This window comes from Mustela putorius, unplaced genomic scaffold (assembly GCF_011764305.1).
Source record: "Mustela putorius furo isolate JIRA1106 unplaced genomic scaffold, ASM1176430v1.1 tig00000698_pilon_pilon_pilon, whole genome shotgun sequence".
NCBI classification, from domain to species: domain Eukaryota; kingdom Metazoa; phylum Chordata; class Mammalia; order Carnivora; family Mustelidae; genus Mustela; species Mustela putorius.
In genome coordinates this window covers 221,051-233,944 of record NW_025421449.1, presented here as the reverse complement: position 1 = coordinate 233,944, position 12,894 = coordinate 221,051, and the positions used below count along the sequence as shown (strand labels likewise).

The 12,894-nt window shown below is 38.6% G+C and overlaps 1 protein-coding gene across 9 annotated transcripts; it reads right to left on the bottom strand.

Annotated features, from left to right (window-relative positions):
• Nucleotides 1–576: 576 nt before the first annotated feature.
• On the bottom strand, nucleotides 577–11,557 carry HNRNPH3 (heterogeneous nuclear ribonucleoprotein H3). 9 transcript variants are annotated; one of them, XM_004777837.3, is made up of 10 exons: nucleotides 11,447–11,557; nucleotides 5,963–6,097; nucleotides 5,295–5,433; nucleotides 4,591–4,775; nucleotides 4,043–4,129; nucleotides 3,620–3,735; nucleotides 2,047–2,182; nucleotides 1,188–1,283; nucleotides 1,014–1,106; nucleotides 577–875 (listed from the first exon to the last, which is right to left on the bottom strand). In XM_004777837.3, exons 2-10 carry the CDS (start codon nucleotides 6,072–6,074, stop codon nucleotides 799–801), a joined length of 1,041 nt encoding a protein of 346 aa, XP_004777894.1. In that variant the 5' UTR covers nucleotides 6,075–6,097; nucleotides 11,447–11,557; the 3' UTR covers nucleotides 577–798. The 9 variants fall into 9 exon arrangements, with proteins under 9 accessions (XP_004777894.1, XP_004777893.1, XP_004777895.1 ...); XM_004777836.3 differs by lacking the exon at nucleotides 11,447–11,557 and adding an exon at nucleotides 11,028–11,193; XM_004777838.3 differs by lacking the exon at nucleotides 11,447–11,557 and adding an exon at nucleotides 11,028–11,193 and having other exon boundaries at nucleotides 4,636–4,775.
• Nucleotides 11,558–12,894: the final 1,337 nt, after the last annotated feature.

Genomic DNA, 12,894 nt, shown 5'->3' with positions numbered 1-12,894 from the left:
TCCACAGTAAATACTTTTGTACTTATATTGGATTCTCATGTCACTGAGAATCTTAAGCTAGTCTAAGACATTTTGAGATAACTTACAACTATCACTTTTTTGGAAACATTTTTTTGGTACTTCAGTCAAGTGCTGAGTGAATTTATTCTAAAATCTAGGGCTAGAATTTTAAACGTCCAACATTCTCATCCCCAGGTAACACAATTATGAATATTCAGAAATCCAAGTACCTCAAGATCTTCAACATTTTATAGCTATGCCTGATAAATGACATTTGAAAAGAATGACTAAAATAGAAATTAGCTGAATTTACACTCCTGAAGCCACCTACACTCATCCTTAGGTTTTTATATTTACAGTACTGTCCAGGAGAAAAAAAGTTACACTATTTTCCAAGCTCTATTCCAGATGTCTGCTTATTAATAAGACTTGTAGTTTATGAAAAGGTGAACCATTGTCCTCTACAATTATACTATACTACTACTTGTAGAGCTAATAGTAAAATACATCAACCCAAATCTTAGGAAAGCAGCACATCCTCAAGAATAACTAGTATATAAAAAGTATCAACATCAGTGGTTTGAATATAAAAATTTATTTTTAAGTCAAAGTATGCAACAAATAAAACCTACAGAAAACAGATTTTTCCATCACAATCTGTTGCTTTACCAAATAATATTTTGAAAACACATTCCTTCAGTCATTATAAAGTTCTTAAAATACAAAAGAAATTAAATCTGTAAGAAAGTCTAGTAGACCAGACGCTATTGTCAGGACTTTTATGTTGGTGGTTATGCTTTAATACATGCCACGCCATCCACCTCCACTCATGCCCCCTTGCCCATAGTAACCGCCACTGCCTCCACCACCACGGCCTTAAAAAACAAAAACAACAAAAACAACTTGTTAGAAACTATCAGTACATACTTCATTGATGATAATACATGAACTTAAACAAGTGTCTACACACATGGGGACTAACATATCAAACTTCAGTAACCAATGACACTTACCATAACCACCCAAGCCATCAGGAGTGCCATATCCTCCACTGTAATTGTTACCCATTCCCATTCTTCCAACAGATCCATAACCTCCCTGATTATCTTTAAAAAGAAAGAAAGAAAAAAAAAGTGAGATTGACTGCTACATGTGTTAACTCTGCTCATTTAAAAAACTTTACCTACCCATTCCATCTCTGCCGTAGCCTCCCATTCCAGAACCTCCCATTCCAGAACCGCCTCCAGGAGTAGAATTCAAGAAGAGTTCAATGTACCGATGTTCTTTAAGACAAAGAGTAATAAGGAAGGAATGATGGATCAAAATTTATCAATAAAATGAAAATTAGCTAATATTAATTAAGCTAGTATTACCCTGGGAATATATTTACATACTTCCTAGTGCAGTGATAAGATGAACACCAGAGGCTAAAACCTAACCTACCATGTTTTGTTCAAATTGTACAAGGCTAAACGTAAAATGTAGTTGGGGCCTCCATTCCCTTATCTATAAAAGGGCTGATTCCTTATTTTGGAACCAGTTACTGTGCTGCTTAAAATACATTCCACGTCTAAAGAAATGAATTCAAATCATGTCATGAAAATAATGTCCATGAAAGATTACTACAAAGTGATTTGTGTGTAGCCAGGTTTACGAATCACTGGTCTGGGTAAAATTTAATGATTTAAAACCAGTTTGATGGCATACAGAAATAACTCAGCCAACTAACTTGATGGATGGGTTAAAAAGTCCCAATTTGCAAATGGCATGGGAACTCAAGAACATGCTAGTAATATACCTATTTTCCCTCTTTAATAACTTAAGCTTAGATAACACTGTTAAGTACTGAGTATGAATTAACTCTTCAACCTCCCTCCCCGCGAATGAAATCTTAACTTCTTAGAGGCCATATGGTTTCAGTCCCAATGACTACCAAGGGTTACTTATCTAAAAACCTTGTAGCATATTACATTTGAGAAATTACAAATGTTATTTTATAAACAAGTTCACACCTAAGAAACTAGATAGCAAGCCAAGGATACTTACGCATGTTATTCTTATCTTTAGACATGGCAGCTACAGCATCTTCATGTGTCACAAACTCTACATCTGCCTCTCCTGTTGCTCTGCCATCAGCTCCAATATCAATATGCACTCGTATTGGATTTAGTGGTGAGAAGAACTAAATAAGAGAAAACATTTATTAAATCACCATATACCTTGGTTTTCCCTCATTCACTAAAACAAATCTTTTTACTGCCTTGTATTGCAAAGCTAACAAGTCAACTACGAACATTCTAGGACCATAAACATGGAGGAAAATGCAAAAAAATTATTTCTTTAAAATAAACTCAGTTGGGGGCACCTGGGTGGCTCACTTGATTAAGCGTCTGCCTTCAGCTCAGGGTCCCGGGACGGAGCCCTGCATCAGGCTCTCTGCTTATGAGGTAGCCTGTTTCTCCCTCTGCTTGCTAGCTGAATGAAACAGAAATAAATATAACCTTTTCTTTTAAGATAGCGAGCACAGGCAGGCAGAGTGACAAGCAGGCTTCCAGTCAAGCAAGGAGCCCGATGCAGGATTCGATCCTAGGACACCGGGACCACGACCTGAGCCAAAGGCAGCTGCCCAACTGACTGAGCCACCCAGACATGCCTATAATCTTTTTTTAAAAATAAAAAAATAAAGTAAGCTAAATGAAAGGGGCCGGAGAGCTAAGTGATAATGGGGGAGGGGATCTAACCCAGAGCACAGTTTACTCTAAACAAATGAAAACATCTCATATGCTACCATTGAAAGGGAGGAGAATTAAGTCCTCCGTTCCTACTCCTCCCAAGGAAGTATTTCACAATTATCGTTTGAAGGATAAACAGGTAAACAGAGACTTAGAAACATGTGCAAAGAATTTAGGTGTTATGATTCAGACCAGTGGAATTTGACAAATTGACACAAACTGTACATGGATACCCCTAAAATGTATCACTTAGTTGTAAATCACAAGTTAATCAGGTTAAAGGGATCCTAAAAGGTACCTGAAACTTAGGACCAATGAGTTCCCTGTAAGATCTACAGGTACATTTCTTTTAGAGCCAGGTAACTAGTCCTGGCTTTTGCAGGTCCCTAGATCTCTACTGCAACTACTCAATAGGTAAATGAATGGGTGTGACTAGATGCATATGTGCTGAAGTCCGCAGATACTCTAACCAACTTGAAACCAACCAGTTTTAAGCAAGCAGTAGCATCTATTCCCATTATTTTCACAGCTCCTCTAACTGTAATCATTCTGTAGTTACAAAGCTGAACCAAACAACTAAACCTTTTTCGCTTTGTACATTTTCCACTTTCAAAACTTGACACAAGGGCAACACTCTATGCTGATAAATCTTTTCCCTAAATTCTTAACTGGATTTTATGAATCTACTTCCTTGAATCCTAGGTAAGTCAGCATACAATGGACAAAAAAATATTCATTAACCAGTATAGATAAGAGTGTGTATATTTTTCCCTATTAAAGGCACTTGACATAAAACTATAAAGAAAAAGAGAACATTAAGAACACTTCAAGATTAGATACCAGGATAAAAATTTAAAATTACTAATAAAATTACTAAAATCACTCACATTAGCAATGTCATTTTCAGTTGCACGAAAAGGTAATCCTCTCATATGTACAAAATGACCACCATGAAAACCTGAACTTGCATCACCAGCTCCACCATAGCCATGTCCTCCCATACCTAAGAGAATAAAATGTCCAATTATAATCCACTGAAACATGTAGTAAAGCATTTCAACAAACTTACTCCTGATACATACCTTTTCTTATTTATACCTTTTTCTTTGACCAATTAATCTCAGGAGTTGATATAAGTATCAAAATCAAGAATTTACCTTTAAGCATACATCTATATAAAGCCCCACACAGGTATGCACTGAAATATGCTCAATCTGTCAATTTCATAGAAGTCACCAATTATCACCACTAAATGTTGTATAAAATATTTAACATTCACCTAAAAATGAGTATGTCTTTAATATGTTTACCTCTTCCATCTCTCATTCTGTCGTCAAAGCCATCATTTCCGTAGCCGTAGTTATTATAGCCACCATAGTCATCAAAACCTCCATAACCTGTGTAATTTAATGAGAAAATACATGAATACATTTTTAAGAGATAAATTTTATAAACGATTTTATAAAATCATTTTGCGGTAAGTAGTCTAGTTATATTATTTTTACAAGTTTACAACTTCCAACTCAGTGCACGCAAAAAAAAAAAAAAAAGCAGCAGTTAGTAACAATCAGTGGAAATAAAAAAAAATCCCAGAGTACATTTAGGACATCAAAATTAACTTTCATCCTGATGTCAAACAAAAAAGTGTCAAAATATGCCAATATCTTCATTTTACTTTCTGTATAACTTATATAGGTGCAAATATGTGCATCAATCAAGTCCCATAGCTGGCTATTTTCATGAACAGGTTTTAAAACCTAGTAGGTACTGAAATTACTGCCATTTCTGTATTTCTTGACAAAGTGTCAGAAACATTAAGAAAATGACAACAGAACCTTTGTTCATTAGATACACATACCACCATCATATCCATCACCTCCTCGTCGCATTCTGTCATACATACTTCCACGCCCAGCTCCATAATAACCCCCTCTTCCTCCTATCGGTCTATCATATGGTCCCGGTCGCTGGCCCAGCAATCTTCTTGGTGGATCATAAAATCCTTTGATTTCACTCCTGCTACTTCTGAAGATCTCAATATACCTATTTAAAAATGTTTAAGGTACAGGTTTCAGCATAAATGTATTAGAATAAGTAAGATATTGGGCAAAAATTCAGTAAGTTTTTCTACATCTAGATACATAACCCAATTTAAATTGCCTAAATACACCATAAATTAACATTTTTATACCTACAAACTTAAATAATTAATATTTAAGTTTTACATAGACAAATTAGTCACTTGAAAACAATTCATGTAATATAAATATATTTTTAGCTTGTTTCCTTTAGTACATGATAGGTGTTTAGAGAAAACAGCTGATTATACAAAAGCATTTATCAACATCCTACAGAGAAATGGAAACAATCTAATTTTAATTTAAGCAAACTATTAGCATTAATTCCCCACCCAAATCTGTAGTTTTCAAGTTAAATTTAGATAATTATCAATTCTTTTAAACTACCCCAGAAAAATGTTATTGTAACCCCCCCATTAAGCAATAGTGACCCACAACCCCCAAAAATAAAAATTTAACACCATCCCAAACTCTCCATCCCCACCTGTGCCCTATTCTTTCCTTGTGTTTCCCCAGAGCATTTTCTGCTATCTCCTTTGAAGCAAACTGCACGAAGGCCTCCCCTGTGCTTCTCCCCTGGTAGTCCATCGTCAATGTTATCCCATTTGGCACGATTTCCAACCCTTTAACCCAAGGACAAATAACCCCATCAAGGGGAACAGTGTTAAAGGCTGAAACATTCCCATCTGAATCAAATATTTAAAACAAGTCTAAACAAAACAAAACAAAAACAAAACAAAAAAGCTTAAGTTTCCCATCACCCCATAATACAAGCGGAAGATTTTTTTCAAATATTATTGGATTACATTTTTTTTTTGCAACCAGTCTTTTTAAATTACACACTAAAAGCTCACCTATAATACATTAAAAAGCTAAATTAAATTTAACTATGCTCCATATGATAATTCATGGTTCATTTCATCATACATAATTACTCTCAATTAAGTTTATTGCACATTAGTTAGGTTTTACATATTCTACACATTCTGTATTCAGTATTAACTGGAGCATATTTCATAACTTAATACATTAACCAAGATATCATACTCAAAAAGTCCCCAAAACAAATGGGTCTTACAAATTAAAAACTGAGTAATACAATAAAAATATAAAATTAAAATACTACTAAACTTTGACTAATACTAGAGGTACCTTGAAAGAACTGAACTATTTCCTCTTTGCTGCAACCAAATGGCAGTCCACGAAGTCGTACTGTCCCATCACTAGCGTCATTTGGACCATTATGTTTCATAACCCAATCCATCTCAATAACGTTTGATTTAAATGCTATAAAAAATAAACAAGCACATAAAGCAGTCAATCAAAATATACTCTTGCTACAGGTACTGAAGAAACACCACTCAGTGGTGCACAACAGGAAATGTAACATATGGCTTGTTGATAATGCCACGGTTCAGCAAGATGACACCTTCCCACTTTGGGGTAGGCAAAGACTGGGAAAAGTCAGTGATACCTGACCCTTCTAAACTCCAAAAGTACCCAATTCCAAAGGACCAAATTTTATGTAATGCCCAATCTTAAGAAAATTTACACAATTCCAGTATCAGTCTTCAGATTCTCCCTATTTCCTGACTCTGTCATCTGTAACAACTCTAGCCTTTCCCTCATCTAATTTTCATTCACATTTCTCCAGGTTTTACTTATTATTCATCTGAGTTATGTAAACTCTAAAAAACTTAATCACTCCAAAGCTGCACACTGCACCAATGTCCATTCACAGAAAGAGCCTAAGCCAGAAGTTCAGAGAGTACTTTTTTTGATGTTAGAAAAATGGCATTATAAAAAGTCTTTTTAGATGCACTTTTAGTTCTGAACACATAAAATTGTTTTTGAAGGAGGAAAAATTCTCAACTCTGTTTTAACTAAATCTCAACACTCCTCAAAAGCCAGTTTTAAAATGAGTTAATTAGGTGAGTTTTAAAATTGAGGTAAAATTCCACCCAAAAGTGAATGCTTTGCAACAGTATGGGTGTTTTTTGAAGCCACCTATTGGGAAGTTATTGGAGATAGTACATTCAATACCAGTTCACTCACTGCTTTACATTTAAACACAAATTTTAAAATACGTAATACATTCACATTCAAGAAGTATTTTAGGGTACAGTGAAAAGCCCTCCTAACCCTCCAGAAAGAACCCATCCACACCCAGTTCCCTTCCCAAAAGACAACAACAATCCTTTCTTTTAGAATTCCACAACACTTCAAAGAGGCTAACGCAGAAGTCCTTCAGCTGCAAAAACTTACCAGACCTTACAAATTTCACTAAACAGCTGTAGGAATCCTACTCACCTGAGTATTTCAAACCTTTCCCTCACCACCTCCTCCCCTGTAAACAAAACAATTTGTTCACTTGATTCCTTTATGCTTCAAGATAATTTCATATCAGTGTTCACTAATACTTGATTTCACACCATCTAATTATATCGGTCCAACTGTTAGAAGGAGCATCTGCAAAGAGTAAAAATTTTTTTCCTAGAATACGTGCATTCAAAATAGCCTAATGTTGAAATTTTCTAAATGTGCTTATTAATCAAATACCTCTGCATTTAAATCAACTTTCATACTTGTTTTGCTTTTTAAAAGTCCCGAGAGTCACTCTAGACATAGAAATCCAAAGTGGGATGGCTATGATTTTTGTTATCAAACGTTACAACTGATTTTCAGCACCTAAACAACATATTAATTTTTTTTTGAGAAAGGGAGAAAGAGAATCTGGTTTTGAATCCCTATTCTGCCACTCACTGACTGATTAAAGCAAACTTAACCTCTATGTTCAGCTCTAAAATACAGCAGTGGTGCCCGTAACTCTCCAGACTGTTTTAAGACCTAAAATGCTCAGTCTACAACATGGTAATCAGTCAGTAACAGCCATTGCTATTGGATTTTAAGGGCCCCTCCTGTAAAATTACTGCAATAGACCACAAAATAAATAAATGAACCTTAAAAGGATGGAAAAGTATCCTGAGTCTTGAAAGCAAGTAAGGATAGGTACAAGTGGCTTCCAAAGTAAACACAGGCTTAAGGCTTCAAGACTCCTTAGGATTTGGGTGGGGCAGGGGGCAATGTTTACTACAGCACGTGTTAGCTAGATTAAAAAAAATACTGTTCTGGAGTAGTTTCGAAACAAGTAGACCCTCAATCAGTTTGGGTTTGGCTTAAAAAAAAAAAAAAAAAAAGCCAAACAAAAAACTAAAACAAAACAAAAACTCTTTCTTATTAAGGACAATTCAAGAATAGAACAGTAAATGGAGAGGAGGTAACATCACATGTTACTTCCTCCCGGAAAATATTAAGTATTTAACAAAACCAATCTGTTGTGAAAAGACCTTAATGTGATACTTTTTATCATTTAGCCCATTTCTTTCTACAATAAAGATACTGGGGAAAAAAAAACCACAAAAAAGGATGGAAACTAACTTTACTACAAAATTTAGCCCTTTCCAAGAAACACTAAGCAAGCAAACTAGTTTTGATTTTTGGATCAGTCCATACCAAAGACACTTATAAACAAAGTATTAAGTCTATAAAAAAAAAACCACACACACTATACTGTTAACGCAATTTTAAGTTGATGAGAAATTAACCAGATTCAGAAGACAAACTATTTATAGGATGACTCTCCACCCCACAGGCATTTAAGAGCACAAAACATAAAGCCACACTAGACTTCTTCAAAACTCAAAATTTGATTGTAGAATTCTACTTCAAGAAAACCAAGACAAACTCTGAAGGCATACAAAAAGATCATCTGCTCTAATATGTTAATAAAGCTGTCTAGGAACTACCCAGAGTTTACTAATTATTCAGGATAATCCATTTCAACCTTTCTTTTCAACATCGTCATGACTATCTCAATTGTTTTAAGACTGCCAAGTGTTAGCACCAATTAAAAATACCAGCAGTTGAACTAGGATAACTGTAGTCAATTCTGAACAGAACTAAAATTTCCTAAAAGTTATGCTAAGTGAAAGAAGCCAGTCACAAAAGTCCACGTATGTAGGATTTTAAATGGATGAAGTTTATGGTCTTTAAACTGTATCTCAAAGCTGCTAAGCACCTCTTAACAAAAATCAAATGAAACATCAAATTCCTTTGTAACACAGAGGCACAGACTATCTTCTTAAGTATAATATGTAGTTAGGGTGTGATGCACCAATAAATAACTTAATAAATGGTACCCCACTGGTCCTAAAAAAATGAAAATGAACTTCGGAATTTGGCAAAAAGTGGTGATATGTTTAACTAAAATGAAAAATTTACATCATTTTCTCTTTCCAGTGTGCTTGCTCCTTAATTTTCAGTAGAAAAAGTAGACACACTACTAATACCTAAAATGAGGTGAAGTCTAAAATTATAAAGTTCTCTTCTAAAACAAAGTTACCATCACCTACTGCAGCTCAGCCACTTATTTACCAAAATAAGAACACCAAAAAAACCCACATGACTATTAAAAATATAAAGGCAATCAGCAACCAGATGGATTTCCAGATTCCAGATGATGATGCAGAAAGAGGGCAGAAAAAAAGGTTTCTAGGGTAATCCAATTAGGAAAGCGGTTTTATCATGTACTATTTTACAGGAAACTGGGCTTTTCTAAATGCTACCACAAACCAGACCGTCTTAAATAATACGAGGTTTTTTTTTTTTTTTTTTTTTTTAAAAGGCTGAAAAAACAGAGTTCCTGTAGGGATTCAGCTATTATTGGAAGCTTATTCTCAGGCTACCTGTCACTTTGTACCTACTCAAGGAAAATTACAGACCCAGTTCTCTTGTGTTCTAAGGACCAAAAATCATCACACAACATGACTGGACTTTCTTTTTGTTATGTAGGCTTATTTTCTGGGTCAAAATATTACCACAGTCCTATAGTAAATAAAAAAACATGCTTAGCTACCAAAAGGAAAATAAACGCTAACTGTATTTTTATATATTTTTCTTCCACCGCCCTCTTTGCACAATATGTAACCTTTGGAGATTAATATTGAAAAGTCAGTAACTCAATTGCTACACAAACTTATGCCATCGCTGACTGCATTTTAACAACTGTTTCCCAAAGGTAAAACTCCTACTTAAATTATAACCGAGTATGTGCCAAACTACACAAAACCATTGCTAAACCACCCACCCCCACCCAAAAGTTCAGAAAGCTCTAACACAGTTAACTAGTCCTAAACGACCTATTTGAAATATGCCCATTTCACATTCCTATTTGATAAGTCACCCGCTTTACTGCTTACAAAACAATTACCCACCAAGTGTTTAAGATAAATGGGAGAAGAAGGAAAAACAAACAAACCACCCTTTGGAAAATGAGTACGTACTCTTTTTCGAAGTTCCAAATCTGGAATATAAGGGCCGGCTAAGCGTCCTTTATTCCTCCCCGGAGACTTTCGTTTATCTAGCGGCCCTAGAGACCAGAGAGCTAAGGAGAGTACGCCCCTTTCCCCCCCTCATCCCCACCTCTCCGTCCGGCAGCCAAGCCTGGCTTTAAAACCTTCGCCACCGGGCGGCGGAATTACAAAGGAGGCCGTCTGCCTCCTTTGTCCTGGATTTGGGAGTTGAGCGCCTTCGTCGCCATTGGCTTTCCTCCCCCAGCTCCAGCCTCTCTCATCTTGGGAATCTGCGTCAGAAGTCACTCGCAGTCCCGCCAGCCCCGGTAGCCCAGCAGAGACTGCGGAGGAAGGGAGGCCGCGGTGGGAGGCCAGGCCCATCCGGCGCCATTTCCATCGGGAGCGCGCCCGCCAGCCCAGGACCTCCCCCACCCAAGTGCCCAGCCTTTCCCTGCTCGCTTCGTTCCCCACCCTCATCCCTTCCGGGGTGCTATGACCTCCCCCCCGGCCTTCTAAATCAGTTTTCGGAAGCTGAAGGGCAAAAAGTATTAAGAGAGGGGAAGGGCGGGAAGCCGAGGTGGCCGCGCCACCGTACCCAAAATGGCGGCGGCCAAACCAGCAGGGAAAGAGGGGAAATGCTGGATGACCCCCACTCCGGTCCTCAGTTTCGTTCACTGAATTTCACCCGAGCAAGTCCTCCCCACGGCAGGCCGCCCTCCCTGAAGTGGGAGATCGCCTGGGAGGCGCAGTCTGGCCGACTCCGAGCGGCGACCTCCACACTTCCCCCCCACACACACCCCACCCCCTCCCAGTCTCTCTTTCGTCCTTCTCCCGACTCCGCTCTCGACACTACCAGCCCAACCTACCCCCTTTTACTTCAGATACCCTGTCGAGCGACAGTAACGCCGACTCCGGTACTCGCGGGGTCGGTCGGGAAGAGGAAGAAGTCGCTCGCCTCGTGTAGCGCTCGCCACAACGGTTCTTCCAACCGTCTCCGGCAGCGGCAACCGCTAAGGGAGCTGCGCAGCAGAGAGACTGGCTTGGGGGGATGGGAGAGAGCGAGCGAGAAGGAGGGGGTGGGGCGAGAGCAACGAAGACTGGCCGGCCCACTCTCGCGAGATAAGAGATCCGATCCCGCGTTGGAAGCTACGGCAAGAAATGCGCTTGCGTGCTAATGGGTTGTCCTGTTTGTTGGGTTGTTGGGGTAGGAGTGGAAAGTAGTCGAGCTCGTCCAGTTAGAAAAAGACGCGGATTACTGTAAGACTGTTAAATGCCTAGAGCTTACCTTTCTGCCCACTCTGGAAGGATGTGAAGTGGCAGCAATTGTGTGCGTGTGTTGAAGTGGTTCGGAGAAGTTCGATTCTCTGTCCGCACCAAGAACAAATTCCGTAGAGGCCCCACCCTGACCCCAGCGTCACGGGTAGAGAAGGGATGCCACGTGGTTTGGCGGCCAAATGCGAAGGAGGGCTTTTCTTGTCAGGTTTGCGTTATGCAGTAAAAATAAGTGTTTTACTCCTGCGAAGATAAAGTGTTCACCAGACCCCCATTTTGGCTCTTGGCCTGGGGCTCCTCTTCTCTGCCCTGACACTAAGGCAACCGGCCTCACCCCACTCCCCACCAGCGGGTCTCCTTCCCTGAGTCCTCTTGATTTCAGATTTCCTCTGATAGTCCCAAGAGAAAGTACTCACTTTCTCCTTGTGCCTTCCTTTTTCATCTCTCCTCCTGATTTTAATGAAGTATAATTAACATACAGTGTTTGATTAGTTTTAGGCAGACAACATTGATTGGACAACTCTTTCTCAGTGCTCATTAAGAAAAGTGTAGTCACCATCTGTTACCATATAACATTATTATATACTATTGACTATATTCCCAATTCTGGGCTTTTCATCTCTGTGACTTACTTACTTTATAACCAATTTTGTACCTCCTAATCCCTTATATCTATTTCACCCATTCCCTCTGCAGCCACCAGTTTGTTCTCCCTACTGAACTCATTTCTTCATTTTTGTTTGTTAGTTTCATCTCTTTATAACCTCAGTGACAAATCAGACACTCATGACTGAGGAATTCGGGTTGTTTTCTTTCTTTCTTTCTTTTAAAGATTTTATTTATTTATTTGAGAGAGAGACAGGGAGAGAGAGCATGAGTGAGGAGAAGGGCAGAGAGAGAAGCAGACTCCCTGTGGAGCTGGGAGCCCGATGCGGGACTCGATCCAGGGACTCCGAGATCATGACCTGAGCCGAAGGCAGTTGTCCAACCAACTGAGCCACCCAGGCGTCCCTCGGGTTGTTTTCTAAATAGGGCTTTGCATTCTTGACAATTGCGTGTACAAGTGATACCTAATACTTTGGGGTTATGCTGGCCTACCCCCAGGGTCCTTAGGGACACCTTACGACTTTTTTTTAATTAAAAAAAATGCAAGCCATATTTCTTTGGGGAGGATGCAGGGTGGTCCTGGTAAAGAGATCAATGCAAGGTGAAGTGCTAATGTAGGAAACATTATGAAGTGCAAGGGAGGGAAAGAAATGAATTTGAACACAGGGATGTTCCTTGTAGGCTGGAAATGTGGACCAAACTCTGTTGCAGGCCTTTAATATCCAGCCAAAGACCTGGTACTTTGTACTGCAGATGTTGGGAAGCCCTTAGGGTGGAATGAGGGGTGTATAAGCGGTGTTAGCAGTGGAGAAGCTTGAATAATTTTTTTACCTCATGAGATCTCAAATGTGTATG

Coding starts and splice junctions, on each gene's coding strand:
- HNRNPH3 (XM_004777837.3), bottom strand. CDS start 6,074: ATGGATTGGGTTATGAAACATAATGGTCCAAATGACGCTAGTGATGGG. Junction 3,736..4,042: donor CAGAATGAGAGATGGAAGAG/GTAAACATATTA, acceptor TTATTCTCTTAG/GTATGGGAGGACATGGCTAT. Junction 1,284..2,046: donor TAAAGATAAGAATAACATGC/GTAAGTATCCTT, acceptor TTTGTCTTAAAG/AACATCGGTACATTGAACTC.